Here is a 15,907-nt window from a genome sequence, read left to right as displayed (position 1 = left end):
AAAACACGATTTTCTTTCGAGCCAAATCTCTGACTCTTCATTGATTTTTTATTATCGATTTCTCGACAGCCGTTACTCCGAACGACGGCAAGAGGGACGGGTACAGTTGTCCCGAAACCGGAAGCGTGGCTGTGCGTAATTAACGCTGGAGTTGGTCGTCGAAACGACGTTGGATTTCACCTTCGACGATTATAGGAAATGACGTGTCAGGATGGTTGCTGCGAGGATATTATAATATCGGAGAGATGTTAATTGTGGAAGGTTCGATGGGTACACGAAATTATCCGTGTGTGTGTGTGTGTGTGGGTGATTAAAACAGCGATCGTATACGAGAGACAAAAGGTAGATTTCTTTGTATGAAAGGGAGAGAGAGAGAGAGAGAGAGGATGGGGTAAACCGACCCACCGTCAGGCACGTTCCCACGATCTCATGAATGAACTCGCGTGGCTACTTCGGCAAGAGTGGGGAGCTCTAGGCTTCCCCCTCTCCCTCTTCTCTTTCTCCTTCGAGGTGAACGAGCAGCGTGAGGTAAGATCAGGTACAGAGCTACGAGAGCGCAAGCAGGGCTCGAGCTAACGCGAGCGGCTTCCAGTGGCCTCACGGGGCTAAGGAACTCGGGGTCAGCACTGCTATCAGCGGATAAAACGCATCCTCTTCATCGCTTCTTCCTCCCCTTCGAGGCAAAAAACTGCAAAAAGCCTATCCATTCTGCGCGATAACTGTACTCCAAACGAGTTTCTGCCCCCACCCCACTCCATTCGTTCAATTAAATCGCAACGAACTTTCCGAAAAGCGGGTAATATTCGTTTAGCTTGGAATCGACGCTAGCGCCATCCGATGGAACCGTTACTGATCATTAGTTGGGTTAGGTTAGGTTAGATTAGGTAGGTGGGCCCGATCAGTCGCGGGAGCCCTCCTGGCTCCTCTCGCGGCCGACGCTTCGCGAATGGTTCGCGTGTCCACCCTACCCCAGTACCTCTCGTGAATGGAGCTGTGAGTCGCGTGGCGCCTATGACGTCATAACCTGTTGCTACCTGTTTCCCATCCCCTCTCATCCTCGCCAACCGAGTCCAACCGCTTCTTGTGCTATCCCATGAAAATCCTCCTCCTGGAATCAATGGATCAAACTTGCACGCTACATCTCTTCGAATTTCTCAAATGTGCGTAGCGTGGAAACAAGAATTGTCTTGTTAATACGAATCCTAATCACCTCCAAGCTTCCCCTGAATGCATTCGGGATGAATAACCGAAGATTGAAAAGAAAATGCCTACGGGCCAGCTATTAAAGTGCATGACTTTTTACCCGTTTCCGAGATTAGCCTCCTAGCCATTCAGCTGTGAGCTGGCTATGTTTTATATGTGCCAGCGAGCAACAGCGCCATTACGGCGAAATAATACGCGTGAATCCGTTTCTACTTAGTCAGAGACAACGCTGCTGTATCAACGTTGCTATACGCATGCATGCATACTTGGCTGCTACTCATTATTCCCCACTGGATCAAAATTATCAATAATCTAGCGAGAAACAAGCGTTTAATTATACGCCCCGAGGATTATTCATTGATTGCGATCAAGAACTATTAATGAATAATATGAATCATAGTGTTATTTGCATAAATTTTTTCCAACGCACATAAGATAATTGCTTTCCTCGCTTGAAGGAATTTTAATGACCGCATTAACATGCATTTGCCGCTGGAAACGATAATACTCTTTGTTTATCGAGGATTCTGGGCCGTCCATTCAATAGTCCTTTATTAAAATTTCTCTCGAAGGATATCTTCTTTATCAGGGAGAGGTTACAGTTGCGAACGATTGTATGCAGCAGGCGCCATCTCTCGGGGTAAGGTAGAACTATTGTAGTTGCAAGAGTCTCCGCGAGATGGCGACACTGCCACTTTCCTCGATACAGAGCAGCGTAGTACTTCTTGAAATATTCTACATTTTACGTTTACCATTCATCAATGACAGAGTAATTGTGCCCGTCCCCCCGATAGAACATTTTTCATTCATCCAAAAACACCGAGACCAAACTTTTCACCTTGCTATATTTAAATTCCGTTCGATACACCTCCGTCGAAAGGTTAATTTCAATCGAGTATAGCTCAAATGCAGTCCCTGGCAACACGTATTTCAGGACGGCAGAAAAAAGCACTAAATTTAACTGCGATATAAATTATGCAGTCCACAGATGCAGGGAAGACGGGACGGAATATATACATTTGACCGAAATAAAATTAGAAATAATACAATTGTGAGATAGAAAGCTGCTGCTTTAGCTTGTCGTGAGAAATTATTCGTTTAGTAAGATTATCACGAAAATGTACGACGAACCTTATCAAATCTAAAAAGAACGAACGGATTAACTTTAATAAGCGAGCGATGTATCGATCAAAATCTTTCTTCCAAGATGGCATTGAATATTAGCTAAAAATAAAACATACAGATATACTTATTATTATATACACGAGTTTCGGCAGCTTGCGTAAGCTTAAATGCTGCATCGGTGGAATTGACATGGCTATTAAAACTCAGTCTCTTCGCTTGGGTCTTTTAGAGTTTAGTTTAGGCCTGAGATTATTATAGTATACAGAGGAACGATTTGGTAATAACGACCGGGCGGGCCCGCTGTGGGTTATGGCAACAAATGGGGGGGGGGGGGGGCTGGGAGGCGAAGCATAACAAAGAATAAGAATTTTGAATTCTCTCTCCAGTCGACTCAGGACGGGAAAACAAAGTGAGGCTTACTTGGTATTTAGTCAAGCCGAGCAAGGTTTCGAAGTTGCAAAGAGTGTCACGCGTTGAAAAAGGCGTGCGACGCGGTAGCATCTGGACTTGCCTGAAAAAGGAAAGCAACAAGTCCGGGCACCCATCGGAGGAATCGCGGGGATCGGGTGAGGAATACCGAAGACGGTTTGTTTGAAACTGTAAATCGTCTCGGGGGATCCAGGACGTGAGAACTGTATCTGCGTCTGGTCTCGGTAGGTAAAACTGGTAAAAGTAGAGGGTTGAGGGGGCCTAGAGGTGGGGAGGGGGAGGGAACACGACCGACCGCACAGCTGCGGTTACGCATTTCGCGCAATGCATCCGAGGATAGGAGAGTGACGGGGACCAGAATACCACCAGATGAAGAGGAGGGAAGGGGAGGGGGGAAGCCTCCCCCGTTCTTGGCAGCGCTACGCTACGCCACGCCATGCCATGCCACGCCACAACGCCATACAACACCATGGAATGGGACGCCACTACGCGTCTTCTCACACATATCACGCTGCTCGACGTCACACCGAGCCATACCACCGTCCATGTTTTCACATGCATACGCGAGGCTTCCTCTCTTTTCTCCTCTTTCTTTCCGATATTCGTTAACGATTCTCACCCAATCTCACGAAATACTCTGAAAGCCAGTGCTAGGTAGCTGGAAACCACCAATTCATGTTCGGCAAGTTTTCAAAAACTGCCAAGATCGACGTGCTCTCGTCCGAAATTATAATCCTTTGTCGCCTGTCGAAAGGAATAATCTTACGTTTACATGGTACAGTACACGCATGACTTTTTTGAGGTTACGTGAGCGTTCCTGCGCTAGTGAGAAGCGGTAAGCAGGAGAGTCAGGTTATCCAGTCATTAAACAATTCTCCCTATCACTGGACTACGAGTGTCCCCAGTGGCGTAGGCAGCCAGGGCCTCTGTGCACACTCGTGAAACGCGAGGGCCCTCGCTTCGGCGGGCTCCCAAAAATTTCACGAAAATTGCAGAGGAGATTGCAGGACGACCGCAGCCCGTCGCTTCTTTATTCCTTCATTTTTTTCCTCTCACCGCACCACAAGTGGCCGGTTCCTCCGAAGCTGACTGAGAATTAACTGGAGCAGCATCTCACGGGATGTTTTTCTCTGATTCGCAGAACTTCCAGTGGGATCGTGAACCTGAAATTGCTTGCAGGAAGGAAGATGGCGTTTAGCATCGGCCAACGATACTCCCAGAGGCCCGTAAACATTTGGAAAATTTAAGGGAAAACGCGGGCGGAAATGTATACGGGGATCGAATTGATATTCATAAGACGAGAGCCGAGAGCGTGTAGAGTTGAGAAAATAACATTGTAGACAAAGCCATTACAACGTCAACATTAAAAGTAAACACTGTCGTCCCTCTTGGGCAAGATCAGTATTCAGCGATATGCAAAAATCTTCCAGTTTTCCAAATACAAAGCTATAACCTTTTAACTTCCTCGTAAGATCATACGACCGTTCGGCAGAGTTCTCATCCCGAACTTTCAATTTCTCCTACCTGCCCGGACCTCGTCCAGGTACAGCTGGGTTTCTGTTCCGGCTCACACAGCAACTATATCCTTCAGATGAAAATCTCTCCTCCAAGAAGAATCACATCCCTCCCAAAGCACGATACGAATCGATAACGATTCATAATTAACCGTACCGTTATAGATATTCGAGTCTAGTTTTTTTTACGAGTCGAGAAAAACGTGCCGCGATGATTCTGACGGCATCCGCGAACGTTCGCTAAAACAGAGATATGGGAGAGAAAGCGTGCTTCTGAAACTAAAGCTTGTTCTTGCTCGTCGTATCCTCTTTGTTAAGAAGAAAAAGTTATTAGAGATCGTAGGGTAGCCCTTTGGAGTAGCATTAAAGCGTTCGAGACTCAAGGCACGTAAAGCATCATCAGGCACCTCATCCGGTGGCCGTTCGACTGTGGAATAAATTCGATATTCGTTCGACAATTGCTTCTCGGAATGACAAAATATGTCTCCCCCTCCCCCCTTCTATCGCTCATTCCTATACAAACAAAGGCGCGCGGGTTTCATCGAAACGTCAACAATAACGATGCTTTGTTTACATACACATAAGAGGACTAGTACCAAGAAAAATGAAACAAAGGGCTTTCTGAAAATCGACGCGAGGAGCAGTTCCGAGGATCGATGCGTGGAAATTCGCGGCAAAACAGTCATTGTAGGTTAGTTTGGAACCGAGTCAAGAAGCTAAAACCGTATTGAAAGATGTATAATTAGGTTGTTGGGGAACCAGAGCCAGCTGGATTTTGGCGAAGGGCATTGATATAGCGATGGAAAAATAAATTTACGACTTTTTAATCGGAAAGCTTATCGCGAGTGGACGGGACAGCGAGGCGCAAGGGAGATTGAACAATTAGCGGCTTGTGTAAATAAATCCATCCACACGGTGGTGAGGCCGAGCAGACTGTGCAGAAGCAGCGAAGGCACAAGAAGCATAGAAGGAGTGAATCACATCATACGATAGCAGCTCTGGAGCAGAGGGGGCACGGAATCAGTGAAAAAGCTTGCTCCGCTGGCTAGATAAGCGTGCTATACAATGCTCCTACACGTGTATACGTATATATGTGGTATATACGCGTATACGGATGAGTGGGTGGAGAGAAACATCCACGGAAGGTTTTATAGTGGCGCGTGTTGCTTGCGCACGCACACATTTCCACGTGCAACAGGAGAATGGAAGGCGGGGGCGTTTTGTGGAGGGCCCTTAATGAGGATGCTGCTGATTATCCAATTCGTAAATTCTCGCTACATTTTCATCCCAGGCGCTCTAACCGAGCTCATACTTATCTCCTAACAGCCTTTTTCCATCAATTTTTTCTACTCTTTACTCGCCCCATTACAAATTACTTGGCTCTAATGGCCTCGATTAAATGACACGGTTTTCCTTCAATTCAATCCAATTTCTCATTCGTTCAAACATTCTTACCAAATTTTCTCGATCCCCCAGATTTTCATTAATCAAATGTTGGATCGTTCGACGACGCTTAAACCGAGCTACTTATATCGATCAGCGAAGTTTATGCTGGATCATGAAGAAAAGAGGAGGGAGGAAACTCAAGATAGATCGAGATAAATCAATTTGCTGACCGATCGATCATGCAGATACGAAGATATCGCTGAAATTGGCCGAGCGAATGAAACCAAGGAAGTAACATTCCCTCTTGAGGCGATTACGCGAAAATTACACAGCCCAACGTTGGTAAAAAAAAAATATCTTTTTTTTTTACAAAATTAAGAAAACAAGTCATTTGGAGGTTGCATTTAAATGAAGAAAGCACGTAATCGTTGAGAATGGATTTGGAAACGTTGGCCAATGTTTGTCAAATATTGTGTTAAGTTGTCTCTACACGATATTTCCAAAGCTTGTAAAAAAAAAGTAACTGCTATTACCAACATTATGAAAACGAACCACGTGTTTGTTGCACATATTTCAACGACTACAAGATTCGGACGAACAATGCTTTCGGAAAGAACAGCCGAAGAAAATTGTCGTTACCAAAATTGCCAAGACGAGCCACGTGAATATTGTAGCTATTCTAAGGACAACAAAGTTATTAACAATGAGTTTTTAGAATGTTTAAGGAAAATTTGGAAAATCAGAAACATGCGCTTTTACAGGATTCCAGACACGTTTCGATAGAAATTGAAGAATCTCTCTTGAAAGGTGAAGGTTCACGTGGAAAAAAATCGGTGTGCGATTGGCCAACGTCTTGGAAAGCCTTTAGCGCGTACCTGTTTATTTTTAAAGACGTTGAAGAGCGTTTACATTTTCCAATCACACTCTGCTTATCATTCTCGATAATACCCATTGTTGCTAGAGCATCCATCTAGCTTCGAGTGATTCAATATTTGCTCGTATTACCATTGTTCCATGAGGTAGACAAAATTACAACGGGAGAGATTCAATAATAGCAATATAATGTTTGTACTTATAAATCAATGTAGCAAATTTGATCGAATGCGTCGATTAATGCTCACTCCACGTGTGTAATAGGAAAGCCGGAGATTTGGCTTTTTATCGAGCGATAAAAGCGGAACTTTTCTAGTGTTTGCTGCCTGATCGTTCTCGCATTTGATAAGACTAGCATTTTCAATGAAAATTAAGATAAAAACAGGCAGTGTGCGAAAAGGTGCGCGCAGGCAGATATTCCACACTTGTATCGAATAATCCTTCTGATCCGAGTCTCGAGAAGGGGACTCGCGTTACAAGAACGAGAGAAAACTGATACCAGCTGCTTTATTCGCATCTCCGGCAGCAACTTTATCCTCGGCAAATTGTGCGTAAAATTTGCCTTTAACGCTGGACTACAACAACTATCTGAAAAAGACAGAAATATTAGTATACGAACCGTTGTGTACATTTTTGAAAAATATCACAACTTATCCTTGTAAGACTGCGAGATTAAACTCTTTTTTCATGCGCCAATGGTATAATTAACGAAGTGACAAAATATTCTTTTGTTTGGAGCTCTTTGATTGAAGAATCACGAAAATTCACGTAATACACATATTGTTTTGGCGTTTGTTTGTAAATCGTTGTTTGGGTGGAGAGGTGTTGATAAAGGGGGGGGGGGCACGAAAGAGAGAAGCAAGAGCTTCCAAAGCGACAGAAATATATTAATACACAAACTGTGTTAGATGTCTGGAAATTATCAGAGTAATTTATCGTCGAAAGATCGGATTTAAGCTCTTCTCCCACTACACCTGCAGCGTCACAATTAAGGTGACTCGAACGAGTAAAACGTTCAATGCCGCATCACGTGGGAGCGCTGCAGGGGACGCTTACAACTTATTTTCACACTCGTAGAAATCTATTTTAAATGCATTAACGATTATTATATTTCTTATCGTAAAATTATTTGTCATTGATAAATGGTAAATAAACTGGTCAATATACGCACGAGTACCGATTAAGGATACCGAATACTATTTTTCAATCTTTCACTTTCTGCATTTCTTCTCTTTTTTTCGATAATTTGTCTAATTTTTTATGCTATAGCTCTAATTACGTAAAAAGACTTAGAATTACATTTTTATTGTAATTACCTATATATTTATATTTAAAAACCATGTAATTTCATAATTTTTCACATAAAACTACATGTTAAAAATAATATTTTTGAAACTCCAACAGTTTTTTCTTAATAACCCTAAATTTTTTTAGGGATTTAAAAAAATTAAAATCCAAAGAACATTTTTTAGAATTCGAACAGCTGCTATATTTTTACCCCCAAGAAACATAGGTTTTTTCTAGAAAAACGGTAAGAACTTGGTGTCCTTCTAATAATAGATAAAAATTTATGAAATATATATATGTGTTAATTGAAAGAAAAGTCCAACTAAGAAATAGTAATGAAATAAATATTTTAAAGTAAGCACTTTCAATGCTAATAATATACACTAGCGAAAAATAATGCTAATAAAAAAGTACCTGAAATTCTCAACAGGAAATAAGACCTCGGATTGCTCAATAAAGAGTTCTTCACAAAAAACTTATCGCAATAGGTGAAATTCAAATTTCATGCAACTATTTTATTCCTAGCAAAAAATAGTATTAAATTAATAAGAAAAGTAGGCGAGATTAGAAATTAAAATCCCTGAAATTGAATTATTGAAAACAAACACTTTATACAAATATATATGTAGAGAATAAATTTAAAGTAGATATATATTGAAATAGAAAAGTATTTGAAACTTTATCGCTGGAAAAAAAATTAAGCCAAAACATAAGTACTTCCCAAGCCCATGTTTCTTTTTACATTGTGTACTAAATTGATTGCATTTCAGCTAATTTCAACCCGTGCTTCTCTGGCCTGTAGCACTGCAGCAATTTCCCTTTCACCTCTGATATTGGTTGTACAAGTCAGAAAAGTATAGAGTAAAATTAGCTGAAATGCAATCAATTCAGCAAAGTGTACCACATAATATCCATATAGACTATAAAAATGTTGTTTGTCGTAAATTAAAAAATTGCTAACTTTTCTGCAAGGTCTGGAAATACGAGTCCGGCAAGTACGCATTAGATTAAACGTTTCTTATCTTCAGACATCAAATTTTAAATACTTTGCTACTTAACAATTTGTCAAATTTGAAACAAAATCTATCTTTTTGTAAGCTACAGCATACGAGCCACGGTATAATCAAGCGACAAAATTTTATTTCATATTTGTAACTCATTAATTGAAAATTCTCCTTTCCTACAACGCGGGGGGAGGGGGGGGGGGGAGAGGAGCCATAATTAACGAAGCGTCAAATATTGTTTCGTTTGGAACCCATTGATCGAAGAATCACGATGAGTGACGTAATATATTATTTCAGTGTTTGTTTACAAAGTGCTTGCATGTGCGCGGAGCAAATGGGAAAATGAAAGATTGGTGAGCCAATTTTTTCGCGTAAAAGAGTAAAAGTGGTTTCTTCCCGTTTTTGTAAAATTATTCGCCGTGTCTCTCGATTAAAAGGAACAGGGAAAAAACGAGAAAAATATTGACATAAAAACTCTAGTAAATTTCTGAAAATGATTTCTTTTCAAAAACTGGATTAGAGTTCTTCTCTCTTACATCAGTGGGATGATCAACGAAGTGGCAAAATAAAATATTGTTTCGTTTAGAGCTCATTAGTTGAAGAAACACGAAGGAGAGTTGGCGTAATATATTGTTTCAGCGTTTGTTTATAAAGTATTTGCGTATACTGGGAAGATATATTGGGGGGGGGAGGCAAGCGCGATTCGCGAAAGTTGGCAGCTGGGACCGGGGCCGGGGCAGCGATCACGTGGACGAGTAAGACGACTTACCTAGCGAGCTCTCGAGGTCGGAGAGATCGGAGACGGACGGAACCCTGCGCATCGAGGTAGAACGGCTGGAAAGGGCCGGTGGTAGGCCATCCTCTTCGGCATCGGACGTCAGTTCTTGTTTCATCAATTTCATCATCATCATCATACCGCTACCGTCGTTGATGCCCCCGCTACCGAGATAACCACCCACGCTGCGTACATCTCTCTGCAAAATCAATCAGTCACCATTAGCAACATAACAAACAAATTTTCTGAAATTACAACAACAATCGTATATAGGAAGATTTGCAAGTTGCGATATTCGTCATAAATTTTCATTCCTTCTTTTACAAGTTTTATGACGATAATAACTATCGAGTTGTTGTACCGCAAACAATGTTAAATTACATTAATAATCGTGCTCTTTGTAAACCCACGACTTTCGTTGTAAATTACATTTTTAGAGAGTTTTACAACAGTTTTATCATAGTAATTACTGTACTTGCTTATTTTCTGCTGTCCACAGTGTAAATTTACAAAAACAACCGTGGGTTACAAAGTTTACCTGCACGGTTGTCGTTGTAATTTTACAAGAATCGTTTAGAGTGTTGTTGAGAAAAAGTGATCCCTCTCCTTACCACCGAAATAAGAGGCAATCGCTCATCGAATCCTATTGAATCCTGTCTCATGCTAATTGCTCGGTTCACTCGGCTGACCAGACGAGTGGCCTTGCTCAATTTTGCAACGTCCGTTACGAGTCTTTGTCCACTCTCTTGCGAAATGTTTTGCTCCGGGCGAATGCTCGCGCGCCTTCGAGGATCAATTTCACTTCCGATACTCTCCCCTCGTGTAACTTTTTATTTTTATTCGAAAACTCCCAAAGGAGATAATTTTTCTCTCATCCCCCTCCGCTCTTTCGTTGCAATAATAAACCGTTTGCATCGCGTTTTCATCTTGGGCCCAGTTGGTTTTCTTACTACGATCGCTAGCTCCTGCAATTTTCTTGCATTCACTCGTGTATCTACCTATATATATCGATATTATGAAAAATCTCACAAAAGTTTTATCTCACCTGCCCCCTCTGCTCCTTCGTTACAAGAATAACAAGTGTTTATTGTGTTTTCAACGTGTGCCCAGCTGGTTTTCTCGCTGCAATGACTGCGCGACTTTCTTTCTTTATTTTCTCCATCATCCTCTCATTATTGTCAAAAATATCACGTAATACCAATTTTTCTCTCTGACCCCTCTATTTTTTCTTTGCAATAACAACGAGTGTTCATTAAGCTTTGAACGTATCTTCAGCTGGTTTTCATAAGCCGCAGTGACGATTCCTTTGGAATTTTCTTATACTTTAATTTCTGCATAATTCTCTTATCATGATCAAAAATATCACACAAGACCAATTTTTCATTACAATGATAACGAGTATTCATTAGGCTTTCAACGCGTCTTCGGCAGGTTTTCGTACGATACGGTCACAATTCCTCTGCGATTTTCTCTCTTCAATTTCTACAGCATCCTCTCATCATCATTATTACGAAAGGTATTATCACCTAAGACCGATTTTTCTCTCCGACCACCCACTATTTCATTACAATAATAACCAACGTTCATTTGGTTCTTATCGTATATGCTCAGCTGATTTTCTCGCTGCACTGACCGTTCTCGTGAAATTTTCCTCTTTCAATTTACGAATATAATCATTAGAGAGTATATAGCAAGGAAGAATGAGAGGGAGAGAGAGAGAGAGAGAGAGAGAGAGAGAGAGACGGTGTATCTCGGTGTTTGAGCGATAAGCGCGACCGTTTGACCTTCGAGCGAGGGCTCCAAGTTGAATGAAACGCTTGGTAGGATAGTAGTGGGTATAAGAGGAGAAGCGGGAGGGGAGGCGAATGACGCAATGGCGTACGCGAGGAAACTTGCAGCGGCTCGGCGACACACAACATTCTCAACTAGCTCCTCTCATTCAAAGTACACATATATGCACTACGTAGAGCCAGCCTCTCCCCCCTCCACTCCTCTTACACACCCGCGTTTGGCCCAACGCCATCTTTCTTCCAACTTCTCTCTCCGGTACTTCGAATGATATAATATTTTTACAATAGTTCCATAACAAATAATTAAGCCGTACAACGAGACTCTTGTTCCTAATCAATAACATTCTATTTTTACAACCTTTCAACATCCATTTTCTTAACGATCATCCAAATCTTGTCGTAAATAGCTTTTACAGATTTATTTATCGGGAAAATTAACGGACTGACTCGAAGGAGGAGGAGGATTCACACCTGAGGCGTGCATTCCTGGAGATGAATAGAAGAAAAACGAGAGAGAGAGAGAGAGAGAGAGAGAGAGAGAGAGAGAGAGAGAGAGAGAGAGAGAGAGAGAGAGATAATACAGAGAGACTGCATTGTGAGCAGAAAAGTTCAGGTTGTGACACAGGCATGGACGGTCAGTGTAGGAAAGTCTATTGCCAACGACCAGGCGTTCAGTCGTAGCCACCAGCTCTGCGTTCCCTCAATGAATGAGTAAGCTTGGAGAGAGGAGGAGGAGGAGATTCAGCCAGCCGGCGAGAACAGCCATTAACGCCTCGACGACCATTCTCAATCATAATGCTCGCCCTGGTCGATATTCATTCTTAGTTTCCAACTTATTAATTGGTCCACCCCCCCCCCCCCCTCCTCTCCTCGTTTTACCTATCTCTTTCTCTCTAGCCTAAGAAATTTGACTCGCACGAAGAGTTTATATTCCTGAAAGTTCCACCTACTACTGCGTGGACCGAATAGATTTACATGTCTGAAAGGACCATTACTGAGAATACGCGACGGCCCCCTGGAAATCTATTTTTGACGTCAGAGCAGGGTACAACATGCAGAAACAATCCTGTAGCCAAGTATAAATTGTATACACTTTAGGCTACTACAAGTTCAACCCGATATCCATCATGGTAGCCCGGAACAAACATGGCCAAAACAGAGTCGATCAAGTTTTTCCAAGTTTTCATCTTTAATCCTTTAAACGAATTTATGGACAGTCTGAAAGACACAGATTGATTTTTCCTGACCGAATGAAGCGCGATACGAGTAATTCTCCTAGAATTCTATTTTTGAGATCATAACTGGCCACAAGATGCATGCAGGAACAATCCTTCGGTCAAGTAAAACTTGCACCAAAATGTTAACCATAAATCCAGAACAAAAGTGATAAAGGATGAAAGTTAATGAAATCTTGTTCGAGCTTCCTTCCTATTCTTTTTTTACCAATTAATAGAAAGCCATGAATAATTTTGGAGCTGCAAATCGATTCTCAGTGATCAAATGAAGAGCGACAAGTGGCGGTTTGCAGTTGAGATGAAATTAGAATAAACAGAGTGTCTATAAAGCTGGGAAAAATAGATTCTAATAAGATATTGAAGTCTCGACGACTGAGAGAACGAACGTCCAATTTCGTGCACGGTTCATCGAGATTTTAACAGTCTCTCTCCGAGGTAGCTGCTCGGGTCACTCGATATAATCGATACTCCGTACGCTATTTTCAGATATAATTCGCAATAATCTCGAATGCGTTCCTTCATCTCGTTCTTTGTCCCCATTACACCATGTATGTATGTACTATATATCTCGAACCACAGCGCTTCTTTCTTTTCCTCCTCAAATTTCCTCCTCGGAAGCAGACGTTGAAGAAATCTGGTCGATCGGGCTAGTCTCATCCATAATTCTTGATTTCAACGTCGCGCTATAAATCAGATGAGAGGAGATTAGTCAAGGTTGGTTTGTCGCAATTAGAATGGGAATCGTTGATAAAGGGACGATTAGAGATCAATCGTGCTCTACGATGGAGAATAGCTGGGCGTGGAACTTCCGTTTCCTCCTCGCGCTCGCTTTGAACGCGACTCGACAGAAATTGGGCAAACTTCCACGTATTCTCTCGCCCCGCATGCACGCGCAACAAAGGTAATTATTCTATCCTTTCTCAGAGTCGTACTCGTCATCCCAATTATATTATAATTTCCAGACTCTCAATTACTTTGTGTGCAGCTGCTATCTCTCCGCTGGTTGGAAATAGAGGAAAGCGAAGAAGACACCGGGGCTTCCAAGTTATCGCTAAGATGACCTCGTGCGATCTTTCATTATAATTATTCAGCGCCATTGCCAACCAATATCCACACGTTCGTCAACTTGGACAACTCCATTGCGGAGGGTTCGCTTCAAAACTACGATAGACAGTCAAGCTGCATGTGAAAATGGGAAGGAAAATTGAATTTGCTGGGAAATGGAGGCTGCTTAAATTTGTTGTTGAAAGGGAGAAAAATTCATGAGGAGAACAGGCATAAATTCAGTTTTGCTGGGAAGAAAAAGAGCTACTGAAACTTTAAACGAGGAACTTCCTCTGTACGAGGCAAGCAAATTCGATTTGCTTTCTCTTAGAACAGAAACGCTTTGTCTACAGCAGAAAGGTAAACTGATATTAGGCCAAACATGTTTTTAAAAAATCCTATCCGACCTTTAATTGAATTTTTCCCATCTTCTCCAGTCTCTGCTATTAAAGCACGATATGTATAGAGCTGCATGGATTATTTGCTTCAATTCCTATTCCTGCACTCCTCCGAATCACTCTTTATAGAGTTAAAAAAATATTTGTGTAAACAAGACAACCCACGTGTATCACAGACCTACGCAAAAAGTTAAAAATGGTATTTTCAATATTTCTTACAATATTCTGCTTTGATTGGAAACGAGATTATCTTTTCTATGCACAAGTGCATCCTTGAATATATAATAACATAAGAAGATGCCTTGCCTCGAAAGTTTGAGATTCTTTAGAGGGAATTAAAGTTTGGGTGATTCGAAGTAAATTGAGAATCGAAGATTTTTTATCAAAATGTTTATCCACAAGCAACCCACGTGTATCATGGATATACGCGATAAGTTGGAACTATGTTTTCCGCATTACTACAATATTCTGGTCTAATTGAAGGAGAGATTATCTACTCTGCATGCAAAGAGAGTATCTCGTTGAATAATAATAATAAAGATATTATCCGAGCTGAAAAGTTTCAGGTGCTTTAAAGCAAATGGAAGATTGAAAATTATGTGTTTGCAGAGAGAAAGGAGAGGATTGGAATATATTGGGGATAGAGGAGGGTGGGCCAGAAATAGCATCCCTTCTGCATGCGTTGCTCGTTCTGGTCGCATGCACCGCTGCCCAGCAGCCAGCCACGTCACACACTTGCCGATGCACTGCCCTTTTCGAGCTTTCCATCCTCTTTCAACACATTTTTCTCACAACGACCTCCTTCCATCCAGCATTCAGCATACTCTACCCAAGCTGCTCCCATGGTCCTTTCGACATCTCTCCCACGCCATTTTTCCAATTAGCTCAACCTTATTGCCTTTTCAAAATTCCTCTTCTCCTCTCTTACTCTCTCCTCGAGGACTTTCCTTCTGTGTTTCCTCCACACTCTTCGAGTTAAAAATTCTTCTCTTCTAGTCCATATAGTTTAGACACTTTCTTGCTCGAGAAACGAACTCTCGCGAGGGAGAGTAAAGAGCGTTTAAGCGAGTGGCCAACGTGAGCTCTGCGAAGCATGGACAAAAATGTACGATGGGGATGAGAACCACTGGGAGTTGGCGAGGCAAAGCAGAATGTGCTGGCGCGCGCGCTCGGCGGTTTCACGTTCATTCATGAAGCAAAGAGGAGAAGAACCGAGCGAATTGTTGCCTGCCTGCTTCTTCGACACTGGCCTGCCTGACTGCCTTGACTGTGCTGTGCCAGTCATTCAATCCTCTCGCCCTATCATACTTTCCTCCGTAGCAACGAATCAACCGAATCCAAAATTCGCCAACTTACTTTAATGGATCTGTGGTCGATTGGATATCCTTTTCTCGTATTGGGGCTCTCCTCGTAAAAGTCTTGATCCTCGTCCCCGTAATCATACAGGGATTCCATATCCATCCTGACTGGAAACAAAAGAAAACAAGCTGTTATTTGTGTCATTTATAACCTATATGTATACAGAGTGCCCGATCGACTTTTGCAAAACTAATAGATTCTTATAGAGCAAAAGATTTTAAGAATAAAGTTCTAATATCACTTTTTTATGCGATCCTTCGTTAAAAAGTTATCAAGCATTGAAAATTATTTCTTCAGAGGCTACCTATTGGTGGAATCATTCAACGAGCTTGTCCAATTAGCCAGACACTGCTTAGGCCGTACAAGTTATAATAGTGAGTTTAAGAGAGTAAGGAATTTTTAATTACTAATAACTTTGTAATTAAGGGTTATATAACAAAATGATATAAGACTTTTGTTTTTATGTTTATTCTATCTATATGAAT

The 15,907-nt window shown here is 41.7% G+C and overlaps 1 protein-coding gene across 3 annotated transcripts in view; it reads right to left on the bottom strand.

The window, feature by feature from the left end:
• Positions 1–15,907, bottom strand: part of pnt (pointed) — a 63,594-nt gene that overhangs the window by 44,895 nt on the left and 2,792 nt on the right. For all 3 annotated transcript variants that reach the window (XM_066725024.1, XM_066725026.1, XM_066725025.1), the window contains exons 2-3: positions 15,420–15,529; positions 9,591–9,795 (exon numbers count right to left, since the gene is read on the bottom strand). In XM_066725024.1, coding sequence (XP_066581121.1) covers positions 9,591–9,795; positions 15,420–15,524 — 310 coding nt within the window. In that variant the 5' untranslated portion in view covers positions 15,525–15,529. The remainder of the gene's footprint in view (positions 1–9,590; positions 9,796–15,419; positions 15,530–15,907) is intronic.

This window comes from Prorops nasuta, unplaced genomic scaffold, assembly GCF_024137725.1.
Source record: "Prorops nasuta isolate Cenicafe-Biocafe unplaced genomic scaffold, Cenicafe_Pnas_1.2 PNAS00003, whole genome shotgun sequence".
Lineage (NCBI taxonomy): Eukaryota > Metazoa > Arthropoda > Insecta > Hymenoptera > Bethylidae > Prorops > Prorops nasuta.
The sequence above is the reverse complement of the archived record's forward strand: the minus strand, read 5'-3'. Positions and strand labels throughout refer to the sequence as shown.